A 26,314-nucleotide genomic window follows, 5' to 3' on the forward strand; every position below is an offset into this window, starting at 1 on the left:
GAGACCATATCTCTAAAAAATAATAATAAAATAAAACAAAGTATTTACAATGGAAGGAATCTGTGGTGTTACTTTTAGGTAATCTCAGAAGAACTTTTCAAACTCAGATGTACATATGCGGCAACCAATGTGCATATGGAGATACTGACATAGAGAGAAAAATGTTCAATCTAATATTAGCCAGTAAACATATGATGCATTAACTGGAGGAGTTGAAAGTCCATACCTGAAGATACTGCTTAATTTATCAGGATCAATCAATCAAGAAAAACACCCACATATAAAAACAGGGTGGTATTTTTTAGTACTAAAGATTTATAATAAACAGATCCTCAGATTTAGGTAGATCATTTTTAAATGCCATTAGTGGTCAATGTATGCAACACAGTTGCCCATAGCTATTAACAAGTTATTTTGGCATGCATTACAAACATGTATTCAAATTAACTATAATTTTTTGTGTTTATTTCTAGAGCAAATTAATTAATGGCTTTCACCTTAAAGGCTTAAAATGTTTTAAAACTTCAAGTCATTAAAGATGTACTGACATTAAAACTATGTGTGAAGGCTGGGCGCAGTGGCTCATGCCTGTAATTCCAGCACTTTGGGAGGCTGAGGCAGGTGGATCACTTGAGGTCAGGAGTTTGAGACCAGCCTGGCCAACATGATGAAACCCCATCTCTACTAAAAATACAAAAATTAGCCGAGTGTGGTGGTGTGTACCTGTAGTCCCAGCTACTCAGGAGGCTGAGGCAGGAGAATCACTTGAACCCAGGAGGTGGAGGTTGCAGTGAGCCGAGATTGCACCACTGTACTCCAGCCTGGGCAACAAAGCGAGACTCTGTCTCAATAAAAAAACAAAACAAAACAAAAAAAACCAAAAAACTATGTTTGAAAGTATATATAATTTGTAATAATATACACGGGAAGAAATAAAAGGTTATTATGGCAATCTGAGTTTCTTAATCCAAAAATTAAAAGTCAAAACACATTTCATATGTAAGAGTTAAGTGGGTTTTTTTCTTTATTCGAGTAATCATTTAGACTATAATACATTATAATGGACAACCATGTGACAAAGTACTGTAGTGTATGGTTTGGTGTAGCCTCCTTGCCTCTAGGATGGGATTTTTTCCAGGTGATTCTTCAGGATCTGACATCGATGCCCAACACAGGCTTTCCAATGGCAATGCATGAGTTCTAGAGGTCACTGCCCCATCTTTCTTCAGGTGCTGTGTGCCATTTTCTCCCACCCATTTTATCCTCCATTACTTATAAAAACCCCACTCTAAAATTCAACCTATGTTATAAAATTGACAAAATCATGAGTTAGTACACATTTTTCCACAATGATAAAATTAAGACTCAAAATGTACTATCTTGTTTGCTCTAACTTTTGAAGGATTTATATAATCTCTAAAGAGTCAGAGTAATATATAACACAAAACATGCAAACAACCTTATCACTGGGTGTATATAATATGCTGGGAATTGCTAAAGTACTGAAAAGCTTAATTTTCTTGGAATAGCAACTGTCCACTGAAAACTATAGTATTCAAACAAAAGGTTATTTGTTAAGACATGAAAATACAGTACCTGATTTGGCATAAATTGTGAGATCTTTTTCACTAGTAAAGTGCTTAATTAAGAAACATTTTTCCACTATTAATTTGTCGAAGGCACAAAGTATCTTTGTCTCTCTCTTTAAAGTATTAGTTTTTTAAATTATGGTACTGCCCATTTAAATTTTACTTAATCAGAAAGCTTTACTGTTTTTTTCTCTCAGCAATTAAAAAAAAACTACTTGAAGAAAAACATTTAATTTTTATTTTCAAAACGTTGCCATAAACATACATACAACACTGAATTTGATCCCCTCCATTGGCTGCCTGTGTGCCATGAAGCACTTGTGACAGAAAACACATGTAAGCTTAGGGTAAAAGTTTATAAGGAATCAAAATACCTTCCAAAAAGAGGGGGTAGGGGCAAGAGGAATCAATAAGTTTAAAAATCATAACTTTCATTTTATAAAAAATAGTTCAAATAATTTTCTTATAAATCTTTAATGCTTACAAAAGCAGGAAATACATTTAAAATAGTCTTTTTAACACAGATTCATTTGTACAATGTGGTCATAAGAAAAATAACTAAAATGACATTTCAGTAGTCTATATTCTCTTCTCAGCAAATTCCACATAAAATTTAACTAATTTACAATTCAAAATAAGATTTTAACTGCCAACAATGTCAGACTAGTTGTGGTTAGTACCTGAATATCAAGCTCTTCTTCATTTTATATATTGTACCAAAATTTTAAATACAGCTCAGCAGTGATAGGTACTAATAACAATACCTGACTACATGGTTACCACCCATGACTACTGCATTGCAGCTTAAAACATGCTTTGGTCAGTAAATTTAAAAGATATAAATCAAATAACAAGGCCATAAAAGTTGTTCTAGAATTTCCTGACCTTAAGTAAATTTTAAATACATCGACAAGGCAAAAAAAAAATGATCAAATATGCAGAAAGGTTTCTATTTTTTCAACCATTTGGCATTTTATATTATTAATTTCGCTGTTTAAAATAATATTTTATACCCCTGTGCACTGATTATCGTTGCTCTCTGAATTAAAACTAAACTACAATTACCTTTCTAGAATGTCCAGTAGTGTATATATTAATTGCTCCTTTTGCATTTCCATGAAGATGATCCTTCATCCTGTAACTTTTTAAATTTTGGACCAAGAAAGAACCACCAACCAAATCCAATGAAAACACAAATAATGGACTCCACATAATAACCATCCAGCGCTGTAACACATGAGCCACCCAGTTTTTTGCAAAGCTGTAAAAATAAAACTATAATAAATAATCCACAATTTCAAAATAAAAGTATTTAGCAACTAACATGCTTCTACTTTATAAAGAATTAATCAAAATATATTTTTCTTAAAACATTTCAGTATTTCACTGAATTCCAATGACAAAATATGTTAATGTATCTTAATCTCTCTAATGCTACTAACAGGATTAAAAACAATTTTCAGTTCTTGCTGTAAACAATACTCATTTTCTTTTTTGAGACAGGGTCTCACTGTGGCCCCGGCTGGAATGCAGTGGTGTGATAATGGCTCACTGCAATCTCCGGCTCCTGGGCTCAAGCAATCCTCCCACCTCAGCCTTCTGAGTAGCTAAGATCACAGGCGTGCACCACCATGCCCCATTAATTTCTATATTTTTTGTAGAGATGGTGTTTCACCATGTGGCCCAGGGTGGTCTTGAACTCTTGGGCTCAAGCAATCTGCCTGCTTCAGCCTCTCAAAATGCTAGAATTACAGGTGTGAGCCACCACACCCAGCCGAATATTTTTTTTTGTTTTAGAGACAGAGTCTCGTTCTGTGACCCAGCCTGGAGTACAGTGGCGTGATCTCAGCTTACTGCAACCTCCGCCTCCCAGTTCTAGCTATTCTCCTGCCTCAGCCTCCTGAGTAGTTGGGACTACAGGCACACACCACCACGCCCGGCTAATTTTTTGTATTTTAGTAGAGATGGGGTTTCACCGTGTTGCCCAGGCTGGTGTCAAACTCCTGAGCTCAGGCAATCCACCCGCCTCGGCCTCCCAAAGTGCTAAGAATACAGGCGTGAGCCACTGCACCTGGCCCGAATATCTATTTTCACGATGCAGCTTTCACATTCGGAAATGTGAAGAAATTTCCAGTCCATCTACTCTAGAAGTAGACTAATGTCACTTTGAAAGAATTTATCAACAAACCACTCACTATTGAGGTTTAGTTATAACTGTTACAGGAATAGCCAATGGACATTCCCTTTTTCTATCACTACAAAACTTAAGCTATTAATTATGCATTTATATAGTGCCTGCTGTGTAGGACAGTGATCGTCAAGGTGGGGGAAAGAGAGATCACCTCTCCTTTACTGAGAAACGCCTTTAAGGGAACTAGTCTTGCTGATTTGAATAATTACGATCTCAGCCTTGATGTGAAAGAAAAAATATATGTAGATTTCTATACCAGAACCGATGGACAGACATGATTTTTAAAAAAGATATAGTACTTCTAGAGGCAAAACAAAGATATTAGTATCTTAGTATTAGCTTAATGTTATCTAAAATTAAAACATACTTACCTCAACAGCATCAAGTGTTTGACAATTCTGGTTTGATGCTCCTACACACTCTTTTACTGTGAGGGGATCTACAAGCCAAAGAGCTACTGTAGAAGGCCAGTTTCCTCCCAGATTGGACACAGTATTTAAAAGGGTCATGTATGTTCCTCCAATAAGTGGATCACTAACTTTTGCATTGAAAGCCATTATAGAAACATACATGCTGTACACTGTAACCTACGGAAAAATGTAAAACATCTTTAGTATGATTATAAAGCTTATAAAGCTACAGTCCAAATTAAGAACATCAAAATTATAAACCTGAAAATTAATTTTCATGATATTTACTGAACTCAATTCAACAAATACTTATCAAGCACCTACTATAGGCCAGACTTTAAGATCACAGCAATACAGGCCAGGCGCGGTGGCTCACGCCTGTAATCCCAGCACTTTGGGAGGCCGAGGCGGGCAGATCACGAGGTCAGGAGATCAAGACCATCCTGGCTAACACAGTGAATCCCCCGTCTCTAATAAAAAATACAAAAAAAAATTAGCTAGACGTGGTGGCAGGCGTCTGTAGTCCCAGCAACAGGAGGCTGAGGCAGGAGAATGGCGTGAACCTGGGAGACGGAGCTTGCAGTGAGCCGAGATTGCGCCACTGCACTCCAGCCTGGGCGACAGAGGGAGACTCTATCTCAAAAAAAAAAAAAAGATCACAGCAATACAAAGATGTGACCTTGGTCCCTCTGTGACAATGAAGAATTTATTCTAGGCTGGAAAATAGGGAATAAATAATTACAAATGCAGGAAGTATTGTAAATAGAAGTGCACACATTGTGTTACTGGAGCATAAATATAAATGAGAGATTAATTCTACCACAAGTAGTCAAGAAAGACTCCATAGAGAAAATGTAAGATGAGGTGGCATTAAAGGATACATAATGCATACAGCAAAATGCAAAACCTCATTATTTGTACTGTACCTAAATATATATATCATATATTGCATGTGTATATATACATATTTATATGTATGCATTATTACACATATAAATACTCAAATATTTAAAGAAATAGGAATATATATATATTTTTCTCCTATATATACACAAGAAAAGTATTTCAAAATTTATGTGACAAACTGGAGAAAAACATCCTTAAGAGGCAAAAAGTATTTAAAAGGCAAGAATTAACCTTTAATTTAGAAAGATGGAAACAAACTGTGTTTCCATAATGGTATTCCTTTGAATACTGTTTTTAGGGGTGTTTACAGAAAAAGGAGTTCCAAAGTCAAATAAGACTGAAAGACATTAACTTACACAAAATTGAAAAGGTTCCTTTCATTGTATGCCTTTTGAAATCTTTACAACATAAACTCCTTGAGGGCAGGGATTTGGGCATGATTTATTCAGTTATATTTCAGTACTCAGAATGGTTTCTGGCAGGGAATAGGTGTACATTTAATATTTGTTGAAGAAGCTGGGTGTGGTGGCTCATGCCTATAATCCCAGCACTTTGGGAGGCCGAGGCGGGTGGATCACCTGAGGTCAGGAGTTCAAGACCAGCCTGGCCAATGTGGTGAAACCCCGTCTCTACTAAAAATACAAAAATTAGCCAGGTGTGGTGGTGCTCACCTGTAATCCCAGCTACTTGGGAGGCTGAGGCAGGAGAATCACTTGAACCCGGGAGGCGGAGGTATCACAGTGAGCCGAGATCGTGCCACTGCACTCCAGCCTGGGCAACAGAGTGAGACTCTGTCTCAAAAAAAAAAAAAAAAAAAAAAAAAAAATTTGTTGAAGGAATCATTAAGCCTTATTACAGAAGGCTTATGTCATACATCATTTCTTGAATTTACTTGGCCTTGTACCTTTTTTCCCCCATAAAGCATCTGGTTATCTGAATTTCAGTGACTACACTTCAGGAAATTCTCAAATGAAATCCAAAGCTAAATAAATACTTTTTGGGCTACAACATACTGACAGAAATACTGAAGCATTGACTAGTTAAAGTACTTCTTTAACCTTCTATTACATATCTAGCCTTAACTAAGCATGTGCAAAACAGAAAAAAAATTTATATTTGACAGTTTGGCCTCAATAATTTTATAAGCATAGAATTTATAGTCAGACATGATCCACTATGGATTTCTCCTAAATGATTTACTGTATGAACAAAACTACTGAGATTACCTGGTAGTCATATTTTTAGGTTTCAGTTAAAAATTAATTCATACATTAGCAAATATAACTTTCAAATGATATAAGCTAGAAAAATCCAAAGTGACTCAGAAATATGCATTACCAACAACTGCAGTTAAGTCCCAAAGGTTACTTCTGGGCCTTTGCCATTTACTTGAATCACTTGCACCCAGAACAAAAAAAATCTAATTCTGGGCCATGCGCAGTGGCTCATGCCTGTAATCCCAGCACTCTGGGAGGCTGAGGCCAGTGGATCACCTGAGGTTGGGAGTTCTAGACCAGCCTAACCAACATGGAGAAACCCCGTCTCTACTAAAAAAAATACAAAATGAGCCGGACATGGTGGCGCATGCCTGTAATCCCAGCTACTTGGAGGCTGAGGCAGGACAATTGCTTGAACCCTGGAGGTGGAGGTTGCGGTGAGCCGAGATTGTGCCATTGCACTCCAGCCTGGGCAACAAGAACGAAACTCTGTCTCAAAAAAAAAAAAAAAATCTCATTCTGCAACAGCAGCTTAGGCTAGAGCAAAGTGGGGATTCCTTCTTTTAGGGATTACAAACATATTTAACAAAGAAAGCAAAAGCAGCTTGACACAGCTTCCAAAATCATAAAGAGTAAGTCATAACTTTCAACATAGAAGCTAAGCCAGGGCCGGGCATGGTGGCTCACACCTGTAATCCCAGCACTTTGGGAGGCCGAAGTGGGCAGATCACTTGAGGTCAGAAATTCAAGACCAGCCTAGCCAATGTGGTGAAACTCTGTCTCTACTAAAAACACAGATAATTAGCTAGACATAGGCAGTGGGCAACCAAGCCAGACTCTGTCTCAAAAAAAAAAAAAAAAAAAAGAAGCAGAAGTTAAGCCAGAAACTAGGACCTCTACTATTTCTCAATACTTTCAGAAAGAAAAGATATTAGGAATTCAAGAAAGAATGAACTGAAACCTAGGGATAAACTGAGAAATACTTAGCAAGAGTAGAATTTGCTGGCTTTGGAATCAATTCTAAAATGTAACAAATACTTGTTGAATAATTTTTTTTTAAACGAATGAATGAGTAAGAAAGTCTCTTTCAGCCAGGCGCAGTGACTCACACCTGCATTCCCAGCACTTTGGGAGGCTGAGGCAGGTGGATCACAAGGTCAAGAGTCAAAACCAGCCTGGCCAATATGGTGGAACCCTATCTCTACTAAAAATACAAAAATTAGCCAGGCATGGTGGCACATGCCTGTAATCCTAGCTACTCAGGAGGCTGAGGCAGGAGAATCGCTTGAACCTGGGAGGTGGAGGTTGCAGTGAGCCGACACTGCACCACTGCACTCAGCCTGGGTGACAGAGCAAGACTTCATCTTGGGGGGAAAAAAAAAGAAAGTCTCTTTCTATGAACAGAATCATTAAGTGAAAAGTCATAAAGTTTAAAGCCCACCATCAATAATTTCTTCAGTGTCAGATTCATGCTTAAATCTTAAAATTTATTATCATTATTTTAAGGCAATTACAGAAGGCTGTCTTCTTTATTTTACACAGAACAGTTTATTTCCTGAGAAAACTACAGCAAGCTTACCTGATGTAAAGCATAACTCAGCAGGACTATGATATAGTAATATATAGGGAATCCCCCTTGATGTTCTACTTTAGGAGTCCACCAAACCAGTAGGGCATATTCTAACCCAAGCAATAATCTATAGAGAAAGAAACATTGAGTTGACTTCCATTTTAGCTTAAATAACAACAACAACAAAAACAGAAATCCGTGTGCCTACCATATGAAAGAAGCTGTATCTAAACCTGTTAGGAGGTTAAAAAGATAAAAGTGCATATAAATAATATTGCAAAAAGATGCTTTTCAAACCTTTTTCCATATATATAATTCTACACTCAGATGTTAGTGATATTGATGAATGTTCCTCATTTTACCCTTTCTTAAGGTTTTATTTCTTAAGGTAAGGTTTTATTTCTTAAGGTAAGGTTTTATTTCATTTTTACCTGTAGGGCATGGCTTTGTAAAATGTGTTTAATGGCTGGGGACCTGCAGTGTATTTGCTGATAATCAGAGGCAGTATTATCTGCAAAGGAACCATTGGAACTGCCAATAAGGCTAAATGTTCTTTGGGTACTCCCTCTTCTACCAATTTCAGTCCTGTTACAGCATCTGCTGCTGAAAAACCAATCTGCAATATAAAAACAAAAAAGTATTTTAATTCGTGACTTATGAAATATTTTCCTCCATGCATATGTAAGTTCTTCAAGAATCTCAATTTTATTACTGACCCATGACAGTTACAAGTGAGCATCATACCATTATACCTGGTACAACAATCAAGTTATACGAGGTACATTTTGCTTTATGGTTTTCTAATAATATTAAGTGAAAACAACTGAAAATTCAGTACTGGTAGGGATTGTAGATGGCTATAAATACAACTAAATTTCCACTTCAAAAAGTCCAATCTGTTATAGTAAACAGGGTCAAAAATCCAAATTTACTGATTTGTAAGTTTTAGGTTTAAAAGAACTTAAGCCTTTAATTGACCCAAATAAATATCGTTAAAATGAAGCATAACTGCCATATATATATACATTTTTAATGATTTCTGACTGACCATAATAAAATTTCCTAAGTTCATCTAATGATTCAAAAGTAATTCTGAGAAAACATATCTGAGAGATTGAATAAAATGAGAGGGATAAAGTATAGTTAGACTAATTCTTAAAAACAGCACAAAAAAGAGTAAGAATTAAATTAAGATTATTTAGATAGCCTCAAAGTATCTCCCCATGAGTCAGTTTTTAATTACAAAAGGAAAAATAGTACTTTTACAATAGATTAGCAAAGCAATTAAAGTTAAAAACAACAGTTAAAGGGATAAAGAGACATGATATGGCTTTCAATATAATTCCCTGCAGACATCAATTCCCTGCAGACATCAAAACATTACTTCTTTGATCTTCCTGTCTTATATACCTGAATAACCTCAACCCAAACAAGAAGAAACATGAGAGAAATGTAACTAGAATAGAAGCCCATTCTACAGAATAACTGGGTTGTATTCTTCAAAATTGTCAAGGATATTAAGGACAGTGAAAGGTCATACCAACTGAATGCAATGTGTGATCCTAGATTAGATCCCCAACAAGAAAAAAATTAAAGTTATAAGGACTGTTACTGTGTAAAATTTGGATATGGACTATAATTAGATAATAATATTATATCAATTTGAAATTTCCCAATATTGAGTTATGGTTTTGTAAGCAGAAAACTTGTTCTTAGGAAATACACGCCTGTCACGCAGGAGACCGGGGTTCGATTCCCCGACGGGGAGACGAACTAGTTACTGCCGGGAACGGTGGCTCACATTTGTAATCCCAGCACTTTGGGAGGCCGAGGCGGGCAGATCACGAGGTCAGGAGATCCAGACCACGGTGAAACCCCGTCTCTACTAAAAATACAAAAAAAAATTAGCCGGGCGTGGTGGCAGGCGCCTGTAGTCCCGGCTACTTGGAGAGGCTGAGGCAGGAGAATGGCGTGAACCCGGGAGGCGGAGCTTGCAGTGAGCCGAGATTGTGCCACTGCACTCCAGCCTGGGTGACAGAGCGAGACTCCGTCTCAAAAAAAAAAAAAAAAAGGAAATACATACTTAAGGTACTTATGGATAAAAGTGCATAATGTGTACAAATTACTCTAAAGTATTTCAGAAGACATATGTAACGGATATACATAGAAAGAGAAAATCTACAGAATAAGGAAAGTGGAGCTAAATGTTAATAATTAGATAATCTGGATAAAGGATATAAAGGAGTTCTAATACATTTTCAAAAAGTATGAAATTATATCAATACAGTAGGCAGAAAGAAATTATTTAGGCAGATAGTGAGGGCAAAAGAGACCCTGGCAGACCTTCCCTTCTAACAAAAAGCAGCCCCAAAATCATTTCTTTTCTAACAAAGAGCAGCCTGAAAAACTTGAGTTGCAAACATAGATAAGCTAGCTGGAAGCTTGAATGGGGGAATGCCAGCAGCTGCACCAACAGAAAAGGGCTACCTGGGAGCCAGGCATGTCCACTATGAAAGCTCCACCTTCTCTTTTTTGTTAGCATGTATACAGTAAAAAAATGGGCAACATGTTGCAGCTCAGGCAGAGAACCCACCTGCATAATAAAAAATTAGTGTGGGGGCTGCCAGAAATTCATGCCCTATGTAAATGGCACACCTGGACCTTACCAGTTTTTCATGCCCTATTTAAATCAGACACCACCTCCCCACTAGCTCATCTAAAAAACCCCTTGATTTCACCACAGATCTGGCAACACATTTTTCCAGTACACCTCTCTGTAGCACAGAGCTATTCTCTTTCTCTCGCCTACTAAACTTCTGCTGTTAACCTCACTCTTTGTGTGTCCACATCCTTGATCTCTGTGGCTGTGAGACAACAAACCTCAGCTACCCTAGACCACGAGGCCACTTCAATATCACACAAACATTTTTTTAAAAAAAGAAATTATAAGGCTGGGCTCGGTGGCTCATGCCTGTAATTCCAGCACTTTGGGAGGCCAAGGTGGGTGGATCATGAGGTCAGGAGATTTGAGACCATCCTGGCCAACATGGTGAAACCCCATCTCTACTAAAAATACAAAAACTAGCCGGGTGTGGTGGTACACGCCTGTAGTCCCAGCTACTCAGGAGGCTGAGGCAGGAGAATCGCTTGAACCGGGGAGGTGGAGGTTGCAGTGAGCTGAGATCGCGCCACCACACTCCAACCTGGTGACAGAGTGAGACTCCGTCTTAAAAAAAAATAAAATAAAATAAAGAAGAAAGAAATTATAAATAGTATACACTGTAACTTCTTGGAATAGAGCCAAAGAAAATTTTACCATAAAAAAATTAAAGGTAACATATATTTCACTTAAGTCCAGAAAATAATTTCACTTACATTTTACTCATTCTCTTTGTAAAAATAAGACATACAAATTGACTTTGTTTACTCTTAAAATGTTAAAAGTTAAAAGTCTTAAAAGTTATATAGTAGGAGATATTTGTAATATACATATCTAATAAAAGACTCAAATCCAAAACATATTTTAAAAAGTTTGGTCTGGCATAGTGGCTCAAGCCTGTAAGCACAGCATTTTGGGAGGATGAGGCGGGAGGATTGCTTCAGCCCAGAAGCTCAAGACCAGTCTGGGCATCATAGTAAGAACTCTTCTCTACGAAACATTTTTTTTTAATTCACTGGGCATGGTGGTGACACATGCCTGTACTTGGGTGACTGAGGTGGGAGGATCACTTGAGCCCAGGAGGTCAGGGCTGCAACGAACTGTGATGGTGCCACTGCACTCCAGCCTAGGTGACAGAGACCTCATCTCAAACAACAAAATCTAAACAGAAACGAAAACTTTACAAATTTAAAGAAAAGAGCAACTTTGGATATTCAAATAGTCAATAATCACATGAAAAGATTCTAAAGTTCTTTTGTCATTAGGGAAATTCAAATTATGGCAATAACAAGAGGCCATTACACAACCACCAGAAAGGCTAAAATTAAAAAGATAATATATGCCGGGCGCAGTGGCTCACGCCTGTAATCCTAGCACTTTGGGAGGCCAAGGCGGGTGGATCACGAAGTCAGGAGATTGAGACCATCCTGGCTAGGTGAAACCCCATCTCTACTAAAAATATACAAAATTAGCTGGGCGTGGTAGTGGGCACCTGTAGTCCCAGCTACTCGGGAGGCTAAGGCAGGAGAATGGTGTGAACCCAGGAGGCACAGCTTGCAGTGAGCCGAGATTGCGCACTGCACTCCGGCAGGGGCGGGGGCGGGGGGACAGAGCGAGACTCCGTCTCAAAAAAAAAGATAATATATGTGTTTTCAAGCATGTGAAACTCCTTGAAATCAGAACTCTCTTACACTGCTGGTGGCAGGGAAAATTGGAACAACCACTTTGGAAAACTATTTGGCAGTACATAATACTATGCATCTTCTACGAACCAGCAATTCTATTCCTATATATTTACCAATCAGAAATGTGCACCTATCTTCACCAAAAGTCACACATGTGAATGTTTGTAGAAACACTACTCATAATAGCTCTAAAAACCTGTTGATAGAATGGATAAATTGTGGCATATTCATACAATGGAATACTATACAGTAATGAGATAAACTATTGCTATAAAAAATGGATAAATTCCACAAATATAATATTGAGCAAAAGAACACATGCATCAAACATAAAAATATATATTGTATAGTCCATTAATATATAGTTCAAAAGGAAAGAAAATTAATCTGTAGTATTAAAAGTTAGGAGAGATGTTATTGGGGGGAAGTTTAAAAGAAGAAAACAGTATTATAGACTTTGTAATTTAAGTACCTTCTTACATATTGCTGGAGACAGTATAAATTAGTATAACTTTTTGAAAAGCAATTCAGCAATCATATTACATTCATTGACCCACTAATTGCCTGCTTAATAATCTACAGGTTGGCCAGGCACAGTGGCTCACACCTGTAATCCCAGCACTTTGGAAGGCCGAGGTGGGCAGATCACCTGAGGTTGGGAGTTTGAGACTAGCCTGACAAACATGGAGAAACCCTGTCCCTACTAAAAATACAAAATTAGCCGGTCATGGTGGTGCATACCTGTAATCCCAGCTACTCAGGAGGCTGAGGCAGGAGAATCTCTTGAACCCAGGAGGCAGAGGTTGTGGTGAGCTGAGATCACACCATTGCACTCCAGCCTGGGCAACAAGAGCAAAAATCCATCTCAAAAAAAAATCTTAAAAAAAAAACTACTGGCCAGCCTGTGTAGCAAAATGAGACCCCCCTCTCTACAGAAAATTTAAAAATTACCTGGGTGGGTCAGGTGCGGTGGCTCACGCCTATAATCCCAGCACTTTGGGAGGCTGAGACGGGCAGACTGCCTGAGCTCAGGAGATCGAGACCAGCCTGACCAAAATGGTAAAACCCTGTCTCTACTAAAAATACAAAAATTAGCCAGGTGTGGTGGCTCACACCTGTAATCTCAGCACTTTGGAAGGCCGAGACGGGCAGATCACCTGAAGTCGGGAGATTGACACCAGCCTGACCAACGTGGAGAAACCCTGCCTCTATTAAAAATAAAAATAATTAGCCAGGCATGGTGGTGCATGCCTGTAGTCCCAGCTACTCGGAAGGCTGAGGCAGGAGAATCACTTGAATCCAGGAGGCAGAGGTTGCGGTGAGCCGAGATCACGCCATTGCACTCCAGCCTGGGAAACGAGTGAAACTCTGCCTCAAAAAAAAAAAAAAAAAAAAAATTAACCATTTCACTCTAGCCTGGGCAACAAAGCGAGACCCTGTCTCAAAAAAAAAAAAAAAAAAAAAGGTCTACTGGAAGGAAATATCCAGAAAATCACAGACTTATGCACAAAAATATTTGCTAGTGCGTTTTTATAATTTAAAAACATAAGCAAAATATACAACAGAAAAATGAGTAGATTATGGTAAATTTAAATTTACACACTATATCATGTAGCTACTAACAAGTATGTTTTCAAATATGTAATGCTATAGAAATGTTTGGTATAACACAAAGAGAAGATAAAAAATAATATGCAGTATGATTCAATTCTACTTTTAAAGTAAATGAGTAAATAGGCCAGGCACGGTGGCTCATACCTGTAATCCCAGCACTTTGGGAGTCTAGGCAGGTGGATCACTTGAGGTCAGGAGTTTGAGACCAGCCTGGCCAACATAGTGAAACCCCGTCTCTTCTAAGAATACAAAACTTAGCTGGGTATGATGGCGTGTGTCTGTAATCCCAGCTACTAGGGAGGCTGAGGCAGAATTGTTTGAGCAAGGGAGGCAGAGGTTGCAGTGAGTGGAGATCGTGCCACTGTACTCCAGGGTAGGCAACAGAGTGAGACTCAGTCTCAAAATAAAATAAAATAAAATAAAGTATATGAATAAATAAATATATGAAGTGTATGTATACACACACACATGCACACACACATATGTAGGGAAAAAAGGGAGGTTCAGAGGAAATATACCAAGAAGGTCAATACTGTTTTTTTAAATTAATTAATTAATTTATTTTTGGGATGGAGTCTCACTCTGTCACCCAGGCTGGAGTGCAGTGCGCGATCTCGGCTCACTGCAACCTCTGCCTCCCGGGTTCAAGTGATTCTCCTGCCTCAGTCTCCCGGGCAGCTGGGACCACAGTGTGCACCACCATGCCCAGCTAATTTTTTTGTATTTATTTTGAGATGGAGTTTCACTCTTGTTGCCCAGGCTGGAGTGCAGAGGCATAATCATGGCTCACTGCAAACTCCACCTCCCAGGCTCAAGCTATCTTCCTACTTCAGCTTCCCAAGTAGCTAGCACTCCAGGGACGTGCCACCACACCCAGATAATTTTTTTAATTTTTTGTTTCGCCGTATTCAGGCTGGTCTTGAACTCCTGAGCTCAAAAGATCCTCCTGCCTTGGCTTCCCAAAGTGCTGGGATCACAGGCATGAGCCAGCACATCTGGCCTTCTTTCTATCATTAAGAGGAAAAAACACTCACTATTTAAAATGAAAACAATGAGGCTAATGGTTCCTTCAAAGCTGTCAAAAGATAGGTGTAAAGTGTTTATATACATAGATTTAAGTATATAAAATGAAAATCCTGTAAGATTGTAGATTTTAAAAATATTAACTCCAACACTAGCAACAGTTCACTGTAACAAAATATACTTAGCTTTATTCTAGCCTAACATGTTAAAATTTTTTTTTTTTTTTTTTTTTTTTTTGAGACGGAGTCTCGCTCTGTCGCCCAGGCTGGAGTGCAGTGGCGCAATCTCGGCTCACTGCAAGCTCCGCCTCCCGGGTTCACGCCATTCTCCTGCCTCAGCCTCTCCGAGTAGCTGGGACTACAGGCGCCCGCCACCACGCCCGGCTAATTTTTTGTATTTTTAGTAGAGACGGGGTTTCACCGTGGTCTCGATCTCCTGACCTCGTGATCCGCCCGCCTCGGCCTCCCAAAGTGCTGGGATTACAAGCGTGAGCCACCGCGCAAAAATATTTTTAGAACTATAAAATTGAGACACCCTAATATAGAATAAAAGTCACCAGTAATCCCCGTTTCTCTTATGGTATAATTTTCCTTTCAGTACTTAAATAATTCAATCAATTTTTTAAAAATCGACTTCTAATACTCATATAATTCTATATTTATTTATTTATTTTTTTTTTTTTTATTTTGAGACAGTCTCACTCTGTCGCTCCAGCTAGAGTGCCATGGTGCAATCTCGGCTCACTGCGTTCAAGTGATTCTCCTGCCTCAGTCTCCCAAGTAGCTGGGACTACAGGCACATGCCACCATGCCCGGCTGATTTTTGTATTTTTAGTAGAGACAAGGTTTCACCGTGTTAGCCAGGCTGGTCTTGAACTCCTGACCTCAGGTAATCCACCTGCCTCGGCCTCCCAAAGTGCTGGGATTACAGGCGTGAGCCACCATGCCTGGCCCTATATCTTTTTACATCACACTCTAAGTAAATAATTGTATTACTCCAACATTAAATGTATACTCATTATAAGAAGACAGAGCTTTGATTTTTAAAGATATTAATCTCCATTCCAAGCATTAATATCATTCAGGTTCACATTTACTAACAGTTCTCCAAATGGACATAATTCTTTACAATACTCCAAGACATTTAGCTTACTTTAAAATTAAAGTTGATATCATTATATCTTTTCAAATACATTTAATAAACAGAAAATATTGTTTTTCATTGTTAAATTCTAACGGTAGTGGAAAGGGACCTGTGATATGAAAAAGGCATTGAAAGTATTCCATGATATTGATATTTATAAGAAAATGATAAATTTGATTTATAAATCTCTTACCTTTGCAGTTAGAATCAGAAGGCAAAATGTCAGAACTGCTGGCATTTTTATAATTGCAAAAAGCAGCTTGTAAGTATCTGTGATCCCTTGTGTTTCTTCTTTTACTACTGATACTTCTTTGTTTTCTTTTCTCAGAAGGGCAACCAATGTTGTTGTTATTAAAAATACAGTTCCCCAGAAAAAAAGGAAATCTGAAAATGTTTTAAATCTATAATTAATTTTTAAAATGACATAATTTCATTGATACTAAATAATTCTATATACAATAACTTTCAATTAAAATGTTATTTAAAAAATTAGCCAAGTACAGGGACTCGTGCCTGTAATCCTAGCACTTTGGGAGGCCAAGGTGGGAGGATTACTTGAATCCAGAAATTCAAGACCAGCCTGGGCAACATAGTGGGATCCTATCTCTACAAAAATTAAGAAATTAGCCAGGCTTGGTGGTGCACATCTATAGTCCCAGCTACCTGGGAGGCTGAGGACTACCTGAGCCCAGGAAGTGGAGGCTGCAGTGAGCTGTGATTGTACCACCACACTCCAGCATGGGCGATAGAGTGAGACCTTGGCTAAAAAAACAACAACAAAAAAGTCAACATTTAGGTACCTCTTTATTATATTCAAGGCATTGTACCAGGCACAGCAAATGAACAAAAAAGTCCTGACTCTTAAACGTAGAGACCCAAAAGAGACAGTGACAACAACAACAAAAAAGGCAGGGGGTGGCGGGCATTACATTTAGTGTACAACTGAGTTGAATGAACAAAAGCCTATCATGTCACTTTATTCAAGGAAAGTGCTAGGGGTGGGAAATGATTTTCATATCCCCTAAGGTCCATCAGTTATATTTCTTATATACCCAAGCCTTTTCAGTTCTTTATTAAATTTGACAACAGGTGATTATTTACATCAGATTTTCTACCTTGTATTTTTAAACTTTCTAACGCTCTCAATCTGTTTAAGAATAACCTTCTCATCTCAATACTATGATACAAAAGGCATTTGCTCACACTCGTAGGTGCAGAATGAGGACACATTAAGAGTACTGTCTGGGTTGTTTCAGTGAAAGACAGTTGAGCCATTAGCTATCACCTTGAACAAACTTAGTGGAGGGAGCGAATAATGGTCTGGAAGATTCTGCTAAACAGCTAAAAATAATAGTAATAATGGAGGTATAATTTATTGAGTGCATACCACATGACAAAAATATGCTAAGCATTTTACATGTATGAACTCCTTTACTTCAACAACCCAGTAGATCCTTTACTTGACCAGCCCAAATTTACAGGTGAACAAACTAAGGTTTAGGGAAGTCAAGCTGTCCAAGTTACATTCTAAGTCAGTGGTAAAATTGTGCTTTCACACCTTGTAAGTACAACTAATTTCAAAACTTGTATCTCATTAACCACCCTGAGAATTGCATTTTAGTTTGCCACTAGAAAACTTATGAGATAACCCTGTCTCAGTTTCTTCATCTGTAGAAGAAGATTTGGCTAGAAAATCCTTGCATTATAGCTCAAATATTCTAGACTTGTGCTCCATTTTAGATGTTTTTACTTTTTATTTTATGGTGTATGTGGCACAACTGATCAAGGACCCTAGTCACCTCTCCTCAAAAACAATTAGAATATTCTTCAGTCAGGGTTTTTCCTTAGATTGAATCTTGCTCTTGCTGCTGTGCTCACTGAAGGTGATCACTACAGTTTGAACCTCACTTATGAGGGAGAAATACAGCATTATTTGTTTAGATCAATTTCACCTTGGTATTTAAATATTCCTTTCTTATATGTTATCTCATTTGATTCTCATAGCAAACAGGATAGGCTAAGCATGTGTTATTACTATATACAGATGAGGAAAAGAAACTCAGAATACTTAAATCTTTACCAAAGGTAAAATCACTAAGAGGCAGAGGTGGAGGCAGAACTTGAATCTCAACCTCCTGAAGTTGAGTCTTACATTTTTTCATAATTTTACACTGCCTACATAAAGGTGTATATACAAATTTTTTTTTTTTGAGACGGACTCTCACTCTTGCCAGGCTGGTGTGCAGTGGCACGATCTCAGCTCACTGCAACCTCCACCTCTCGGGTTCAAGCAATTCTCCTGCCTCGGCCTCTGTAGTAGCTGAGATTACAGGCGTGTGTGCCACCATACCCAGCTAATTTTTGTATTTTCAGTAGAGATGGGGTTTCACCATGTTAGCCAGGCTGGTCTTGAACTCCTGACCTCAAATGATCTGTCTGCCTTGGCCTCCCAAAGAGCCGGGATCACAGGTGTGAGCTACCGTGCCCAGCATAAAATAACATCTTAACATAATTTCTAGCATTTTGGAATCTGGTTCAAAAGGAATGAACAACAATGTATTAATAACATTATCCTTGTAAGTGAGGCTAATGTCCTCTTTTTTTTTTTAGTTTGAGTAATAAATGTTTAATCAAAGAATTTTACATATTAATAACAGCATTCACTTGGCATGTCCACTATTTTTGCATTCTTAATTCCATCTGCAAAATGAGACGAATAATGACTTGTTTACTGTTTCACGTACAATATTATTCTCATTGAGCAGAGTTTTGTTCATTTGTTTTAAAACAGTTGTTTAACAAGCCCTGAAAAAAAATAATTTTCACTGTCACCAAAATTCCAATTAATATTAAGTGAAAAGTAAAAGTTTTCCAATTATATAAGACTTAAAGAGTTCCATTTTTCTAAGCAAAAGATTGTAAATTTGTTTAGCATAGTCTACCAATTTTAATAAACACAGTCCATCTAAAATTTAAATTCCTTGATACCATACCAAGAGAAAAAAGAAGAAGAAACTAAGCAGGTTTCAGCAATGTTTGCAGATAAGATTATTTCTTTCTTTTTTTGAGACAGGGTCTCACTCTGTCACCCAAGCTGCAGTGCAGTGGGGCAAACTTGGCTCACTGCAGCCTTGACCTCCTAGGCTCAAGTGATCCTCTTGCCTCAGCCTCCCAAAGTGTTGAGATTACAGGTTTGAGCCACTGTACCCAGACAAGGACATTTCTAATTTCTTTGTGCTTTGAGGAGAAAATACATAAAAAGAAGGAAGTAGTGACAATGGGTCAGTCACAAAGCCCTCATTCAAAGGGTTTCCATATCTCACACATGCAGAAGAATGAAAAAGCCAATAGCTCAGAGAGGCCAGGAAATATATCAAGAAGTTTTATGAACACAATTATCACAAATCAGACCAGTGTTAATAAATGATAGCCAGTAGTCTTGTTAGACTTATTAACATTGCTTTGATGCTAGAGACATCCATAGCCTGTTATGCCAACAACCATAAAGAAACATTATTACCAAAAACATGGAAATATTTCATTATTAACATTTTGGTTAATTTTGATTTATGTATTTTATCATTATTATCAAAAATATGGAAATACTTCATTATTAATATTTTGGTTAATTTTGATTTGTGTATTTTATAAATTTAAGCATACATGGTATATAAATGTATGATCAAGGTATCAAAGCTGATGTTCAAGGTTCATAAACATGATTTTCGAGTAAAGGCCTAAAAAACAGACTAAATATTCTAAAGCGGCTGCAAGATCTTGTCCAGTGCTTTCATGAATGCAGAAATTAAGAGCATGTAACAATTTATTAGTAACCAATAAAGGTACAATAGCTAGCACCTGAGTGTCTGTTATAAGATCTGGGAAAAACAGAGGACATCTCATTTAAATCCCAAAATCACTTTCCAAGATAGGCATTATTACTCCTACTTTATATACAAGGAAACAGAATCACAAGCCAGAAAGTGCCAGAAATGGCATTCAAACTCCAGTCTAGTTCTAAAGCAAGAAATGTTTTCCATTATATCATCCAGATATTCAGATACACCCACAGCAAGTAAGCTCTCTTTTCTATCAGCTGGACACTGCTGAGAAAAAAGGTTCATATTTTAGCTCCAACCATGAGGTCTGGAACATAGATACTTTCCCACACTTTTTTTTTTGAGACAGAGTTTCGCTCTTTTTCCCCAGGCTGGAGTGCAACGGCGCAATCTCGGCTCACCGCAACCTCCGCCTCCTGGGTTCAAGTGATCCTCCTGCCTCAGCCTCCCAAGTAGCTGGGATTACAGGCATGCACCACCACCCCAGCTAATTTTTGTATTTTTAGTAGAGACGGGGTTTCTCCACGTTGGTCAGGCTAGTCTTGAATTCCCGACCTCAGGTGATCCACCCACCTTGGCCTCCCAAACTGCTGGGATTACAGGCATGAGCCACCACGCCTAGCTCCCACACTTCTTTAAACTGGCTACTTGTATTCCCCCTTCTCACCTCCATCTCCCCATATGGTGATATGCCAAAGGAAATTCAAATGCTCAGGATAAACAAACTTGGTGTGTCTTCCTAAAGAATTCATTTTATTCAATAAATTATAGGGAGATTACTTTAATGAGAATAAATAGGCTGGGCACGGTGGCTCACGCCTGTAATCCCAGCACTTTGGGAGTCCAAGGCAGGTGGATCACTTGAGGTCAGGAGTTCAAGACCAGCCTGGCCAACATAGTGAAACCCTGTCTCTACTAAAAATACGAAAAGTAACCAGGCATGGTGGCACGTGCCTGTAATCCCAGCTACTTGGGAATCTGAGGCATGAGAATCACTTGAACCCAGGAGGCAGAGGTTGCAGTGAGCCAAGATTGCACCACTACACTTCGGCCTGGGTGACAGGGCAAGACGCTGTCTCAAAAAAATAAAAAAGGAATAGTTTGTCTTTCTGAGAAGGTGGGTAACATTTTAAGCCTAGACATGAATACTAAAGAGTGTATTATAGCCTATATAAGAATACCTGGTCTATCTAGAAATTGGTCAATTAGTCTTTTCCAAATTCTAACAGGCATTTTAAGTCATATAAATTATGTGTTCTGAAAGCAGGACAAAGAAATTGGTCATCAGGCAGGAATTAATGGTCCTGCTCTCTTTCTAATTTAAAGCATCAATGTCTTACAAATACCGTTTTTATTGTCATTAGTTTGGTTAGATTCATACTTATAGCATCAACTTTTTCAAAGCAACACTTTCTCTCATTTATTCCTGTATGTGCATGCCTATTTATAAACAAACTGATTTATAAACTCTAATATCTTTAGCTCTCTTTTCTGTCATTAGACCATCTTGCTCCCTGCTCCTAAACCCAAATATGCTGCTCCCTATTCCAATCACTTCTAAATGTTACTCCTGCTGCTAGAGCAGAGGGCCTCAATTACCAGTTTACAGGCTAGATCTGGCCTGAAGACATAGATTAGATAGATGGCAGATAGACAGATGATGGATTAGACAGATGTTTTTTTAAAGATGGGTCTTGCTACGTTGCCCAGGCTGCAGTGCAGTGGTTAGTCACAGACACTATTATAATGCACTGCAGCCTCGAACTCCTGGCCTGAAATGATCTTCCCATCTCAGCCTGTCAAGTGGCTGGAACTACAGATGCATGCCACTCTACAGATGGGTGCCACTGTGCCCAGCTAAAGACATGTTTTTATATGAGCCTAAGAAATGTTTTTAAAGTTAGGAAATAAAGGAATTTCTAGTTTCTCTTGAATACTCCTAAGATCTACCAATCTTGCCAGGCGCGGTGGCTCACACCTGTAATCCAAGCACTTTGGGAGGCCAAGGCGGGCGGATCACAAGGTCAGGAGATCGAGACCATCCTGGCTAACATGGTGAAACCCTGTCTCTACTAAAAATACAAAAAATTAGCAGGGCGTGGTGGTGGGCACCTGTAGTCCCAGCTACTTGGGAGGCTGAGGCAGGAAAATGGTGTGAACCCTGGAGGTGGAGCTTGCAGTGAGCAGAGATTGTGCCACTGCACTCCAGCCTGGGCCACAAAGCGAGACTCCGTCTCAAAAAAAAAAAAAAGATTTAGCAATCTTGGGATCTTGGGATCCTATTGTCACAAAACTACAATTAGAGTTGATGCTCCTCACCTTTAGAGGGGCATGGATTTCTCAAATTATCTCTGTCCCCTCCAACTCAGATGACTCATTTACATTATCTATCTACCCAATATATTCTGTCTCCACTTATCTGTAACAATCAAAACTGTTAATTACAGATAGTATTTTATTTATTTTTTATTTATTTATATTTTTGGAGATGGAGTCTTGCTCTGTCACCCAGGCTGGAGTGCAGTGGTGTGATCTCGGCTCACTGCAGCCTCCACCTCCCCAGTTCGTGATTCTAGTGCCTCAGCCTCCTGAGTAGCTGGGATCACAGGTATGCGCCACCACACCCAGCTAATTTTTTGTATTTTTAGTAGAGATAGGGTTTCGCCATATTGCCCAGAGTGGTCTTGAACTTCTGAGCTCAAGCAATCTGCCCACCTCAGCCTCCCAAAGTGCTAGGATTACAGGTGTGAGTCACTGCACCTGGCCAGAACTTATTTTAGAATTAAAAAAACAAAAAACAATTATGCTTCCTTTTACTACTCGGATTTTCTAAACATTGCCTCAGTGTTTAGCTCCTCTTTAATCACCTAAGCAATTATATTTCTGTCATATAATTCTTCCTGTGATATATAACTTTTTCAAAACCACTGGTTTTTCTTAATTATCCTATTAATAAGTTCCAGAAAGAACAATGTTATAAATGTGGTATGTTCAGTCATAAAAAGGAGAATGAAACTATAGGAATTCTAACTTTCAACTAAAATGGTTGAACCAGAAATAGCAATCCACTATGGATATAAACAGCTGAATTAAAAAGTAAGCTAGTTTTAGAATCTACTGCAGAACAAAGTTCAAACTCCACAGGAAAAAAAAAAAAAAGCAATTCAAAATAACAAGTCACGGCCAGGCGCAGTGGCTCACACCTGTAATCCCAGCACTTTGGGAAGCCTAGGTGGGCAGATCACTTGAGGTCAGGAGTTCAAGACCAGCCTGGCCAACATGGTGAAACCCCATCTCTAGCAAAAATACAAAAATTAGCCAGACATGGTGGCACATGCTTGTAATCCCAGCTACTAGGGAGGCTGAGGCAGCAGAATAGCTTGAATCCTGGAGGCGGAGGTTTCGGTGAGCCAAGAGTGCGCCGCTGCACTCCAGCCTGGGCAAAAAGAGCGAAACTCTGTCTCAAAAACTCCTGACCTCAAGTGATCCTCCCGCCTCAGCCTCCCAAAGTGCTGGGATTACGGATGTGAGCCACTGCGACTGGCCAGCAGTGAATTATTCGTAAAGCAGGAGTGGAACACTGAGACCAATCTACCTGGGTGCAAAGCAATTATCTCTCAGCCAAACAACTGAGGAAAAAGTACTATCACCATCATTTCACCAGTAATAGTGGCTCACTCACTAGCAGTTTGAGGAGGTGTACATAAGGTTAGATGTGTGTGAGAATGAATAAGATTGCAAGAGATTAGTATAGTTGTGACACCTCCTACCACTACCCACAGCCCTGGACATTTACCCTGCTGTGAATTTCCAAGGTAGCACAGAAGCTGAGAAGTTTAGCTGCTTAAATTTCAAAACAGAATCCCCTAAATTCATCGTCACTGACAGAATGAAGAATTCCACTATATTCCCGACATTGTCATTCCTGACATTGGTCATTGTACTTGTTTTCTAGCTGTTAACAAAAGTTAAAAAAAAAAAAAAGAAAACGAAATAAAAAAGCTTAGGCCAGGTGGGGTGGTTCACACTTGTAATTCCCAGTACTTTGCGAGGCCGAGGAGGGGGAGGATCACCTGAGGCCAGGAGTTCGAGACCAGCCTGGCCAACATAGTGAGACACCCCCCAGTACCCCCAACCATCTCAATTAAAAAAAAGAAGAAAAAAGAGAAAAACTTACATGTGTTTTACTCATGCAGAGAACGGGGAAATTTCTTAGAACTTACCCTCCATTACTTACAGGACAAACTTTAAACTCTTTTCCCATAGTAATTAAAGAAAATCTTACTAATTTAGTCACAGCCTTTCTCAGCATGACTTCCCAAACCCAGTTCCACAATTTAGACAATGTCCTGTACTTTTTTGTACTTTCCTGCCTCAGTGCACCTTCACTTTGTGTTGTGCATTCTGGTGTGCCATTTCCTGGCCTCGTGGAATCTTATTCAAGAACAAAGTCAAATGTTATCTGCAATGTGAAGCCTGACTCCCAAAGGCAGTTACTAACTGGCAACTCTGAACTCTCCTAAAATGTTCATCTTCCCTATTTCTTGAGTGCAGAACTCTGCCTTATTCATAAGAGGCCTTAGAATCCCGTCCCTTAGCTGACTCAATGTATGAACGAAGAAACCTTGTTCCATTCACTAGAAGGCTGGATTCTGGGTACAACGGTAGGGGTAGAAATGGATTAGAAAGTATAGAGCTAGAAACCTAAAACCAACAAGACAAAAGGAAAAATGTGAACCATATGAGCTACACTTTTTAAAAATGTGCATTTGTGTATTAAGCAAGTAGCATGAATCCCTGGACTCGGCTGTGTTATTTGATGGGTTGCCTCTCCCTGTTAACTGCATAGTGATCATCTGATTGCCCTAATATCATTCATTTTGGCTTTAATATTTCAAAGAAGCTCATTTGGACGAAACAGAAAACTTACCTTGAGTTATCTCCCATACAATGATTTCCAGTAAATTAATGAGCTTCCCTCCAACGTCACACACTCTTTCAAAAGGATAAATAAACCTAACACCATAATAGCTTAAATACACTACCTGAAAGAGTAACGATTCCTCTGGGTTGAGGCTGAAACCGCAAATATTTGTTACAAAAGTCGGCAGATTCAAGGGCCAAAAACAAAACATTGCCCAAAAAGTAACCCGCTGTTTGGCCCACCGAATTGCAAGTAGAAGCATAACCCACATTTTCCCTGGATAACATAGTTAACGCCCAACCATCGACAGCAATGTCCTGAGTGGCGGCCAAGAATTCAAACAAAAAGAATGCCACAGTGAGAGCAATCACGTCGGGTGTTCTGCCATCGGTATTCCCAAGCAAACGGTCCACCTGAGTGGATAAATAGATCATGAAGAGTCCTAGTATATACTGTGTCGGGACAAGCCAAGATTTGCGACGACCGAAGTTCTTAACGTAGACCGCATCAACCAACGGGGCCCAGAGTAATTTGAGACTGAAGGGCCAAAAGACAAAACTGAAGAAAGCTTGGTCTGTATAGCTAACATTTTTGCTTTGCAAAATGAGTGGGATGCTTCCCGCCAAGCCCAAGGGAATACCCTGAAGCACGTAAAGAAAGAGTAGCAGCAAAATGCTGCTTAGTTCGGCCCGGAAGCTCCGTGGGGCTTTTAAGAAGTCGCCAGTGCCGGTATCCCCCAGAAGAGCTTCTCTGTCCCCTTCCCGGCCCGCTGAGTCCAAATGACCGTCATCCCAACCGCCTGGCGGTAGGGGACCGCTCTTCATATCCAGAGAGTGACTGAAATTTCCTGGCCGCCGTTGCCGGCTGCTGTCCTTGTGGGAGATGGTGGGTGACATATCAGAGACGATGCAGAGCCCCGTCTGTGGGGGTCCGGGGCTGAGCGTTTTGGATCCGTCCAGTCCCAGGTCCAAGGCTGTCGCGCTGGACCAGGGTTTCGGTGGTTCACGGGATGGTGGCAGGGCTCAGAGAGATAAGGGCACTTCTTACTGCAGCCCGGAGTGCTGAAGCCGGGAGCCAGTCCTCTGGCTAGCGGCCCAGAGGATGCCTGGATAGGTGCCCCCTGGAACGGCGTCAAAGAGCCTGAAGGAGACCCCCAGGCAGTAGCGCCGGGCTCGAGGCTGGAGGTGTGAGCCGTGGTGCCGGGATGGAAACCGGCTCCTACCTGCGGCGGGAACGGCCGGTCTCCCGACCCAACACCTCCAGCTCTTGCCGCTACCAATGCGACAGAGAGCACTTTCTCTACAGGACTCCAGAAAAAGCATATAACTTCCTGCCTCGCACTTCAGGAAGTGGTCCCAGTCTCTAACAGGTCCCTTCCCAGCCTCCAGAGCAAGCCAATCAGGGACACGCTCTCGTGGCCCAGTTCGGAAACAATGCTCGGTGGGAACCTGCAATCTTGGCTGCCGGAATCTTCGGGGAGGATTAACGCTGGCGCACCGTGCGGCCGGGGCGGGGCGCCGCCCAAACTCAGGCTCTATGACAGC

The 26,314-nt window shown here is 39.6% G+C and overlaps 1 protein-coding gene across 3 annotated transcripts; it reads right to left on the reverse strand.

Moving 5' to 3' along the window:
- Nucleotides 1-26,092, reverse strand: SLC33A1 (solute carrier family 33 member 1). Of its 3 annotated transcripts, XM_032173918.2 has the most exons (7): nt 24,892-26,092; nt 16,201-16,391; nt 8,315-8,499; nt 7,893-8,010; nt 4,152-4,367; nt 2,655-2,850; nt 1-1,300 (listed from the first exon to the last, which is right to left on the reverse strand). In XM_032173918.2, exons 1-6 carry the CDS (start codon nt 25,664-25,666, stop codon nt 2,683-2,685), a joined length of 1,653 nt encoding a protein of 550 aa, XP_032029809.1. In that variant the 5' UTR covers nt 25,667-26,092; the 3' UTR covers nt 1-1,300; nt 2,655-2,682. The 3 variants fall into 3 exon arrangements, with proteins under 3 accessions (XP_032029809.1, XP_032029808.1, XP_032029811.1); XM_032173917.2 differs by lacking the exon at nt 1-1,300 and having other exon boundaries at nt 1,807-2,850; nt 24,892-26,082; XM_032173920.2 differs by lacking the exons at nt 1-1,300; nt 7,893-8,010; nt 16,201-16,391 and having other exon boundaries at nt 1,807-2,850; nt 24,892-26,082.
- Between the last annotated feature and the right edge of the window lie 222 nt (nt 26,093-26,314).

This window comes from Hylobates moloch, unplaced genomic scaffold (genome assembly GCF_009828535.3).
Source record: "Hylobates moloch isolate HMO894 unplaced genomic scaffold, HMol_V3 SCAFFOLD_13, whole genome shotgun sequence".
NCBI classification, from domain to species: domain Eukaryota; kingdom Metazoa; phylum Chordata; class Mammalia; order Primates; family Hylobatidae; genus Hylobates; species Hylobates moloch.

Coding starts and splice junctions, on each gene's coding strand:
- SLC33A1 (XM_032173918.2), bottom strand. CDS start 25,666: ATGTCACCCACCATCTCCCACAAGGACAGCAGCCGGCAACGGCGGCCA. Junction 8,500..16,200: donor TTCTGATTCTAACTGCAAAG/GTAAGAGATTTA, acceptor TTTATATTGCAG/ATTGGTTTTTCAGCAGCAGA. Junction 8,011..8,314: donor TACAAAGCCATGCCCTACAG/GTAAAAATGAAA, acceptor CTTTCTCTATAG/ATTATTGCTTGGGTTAGAAT.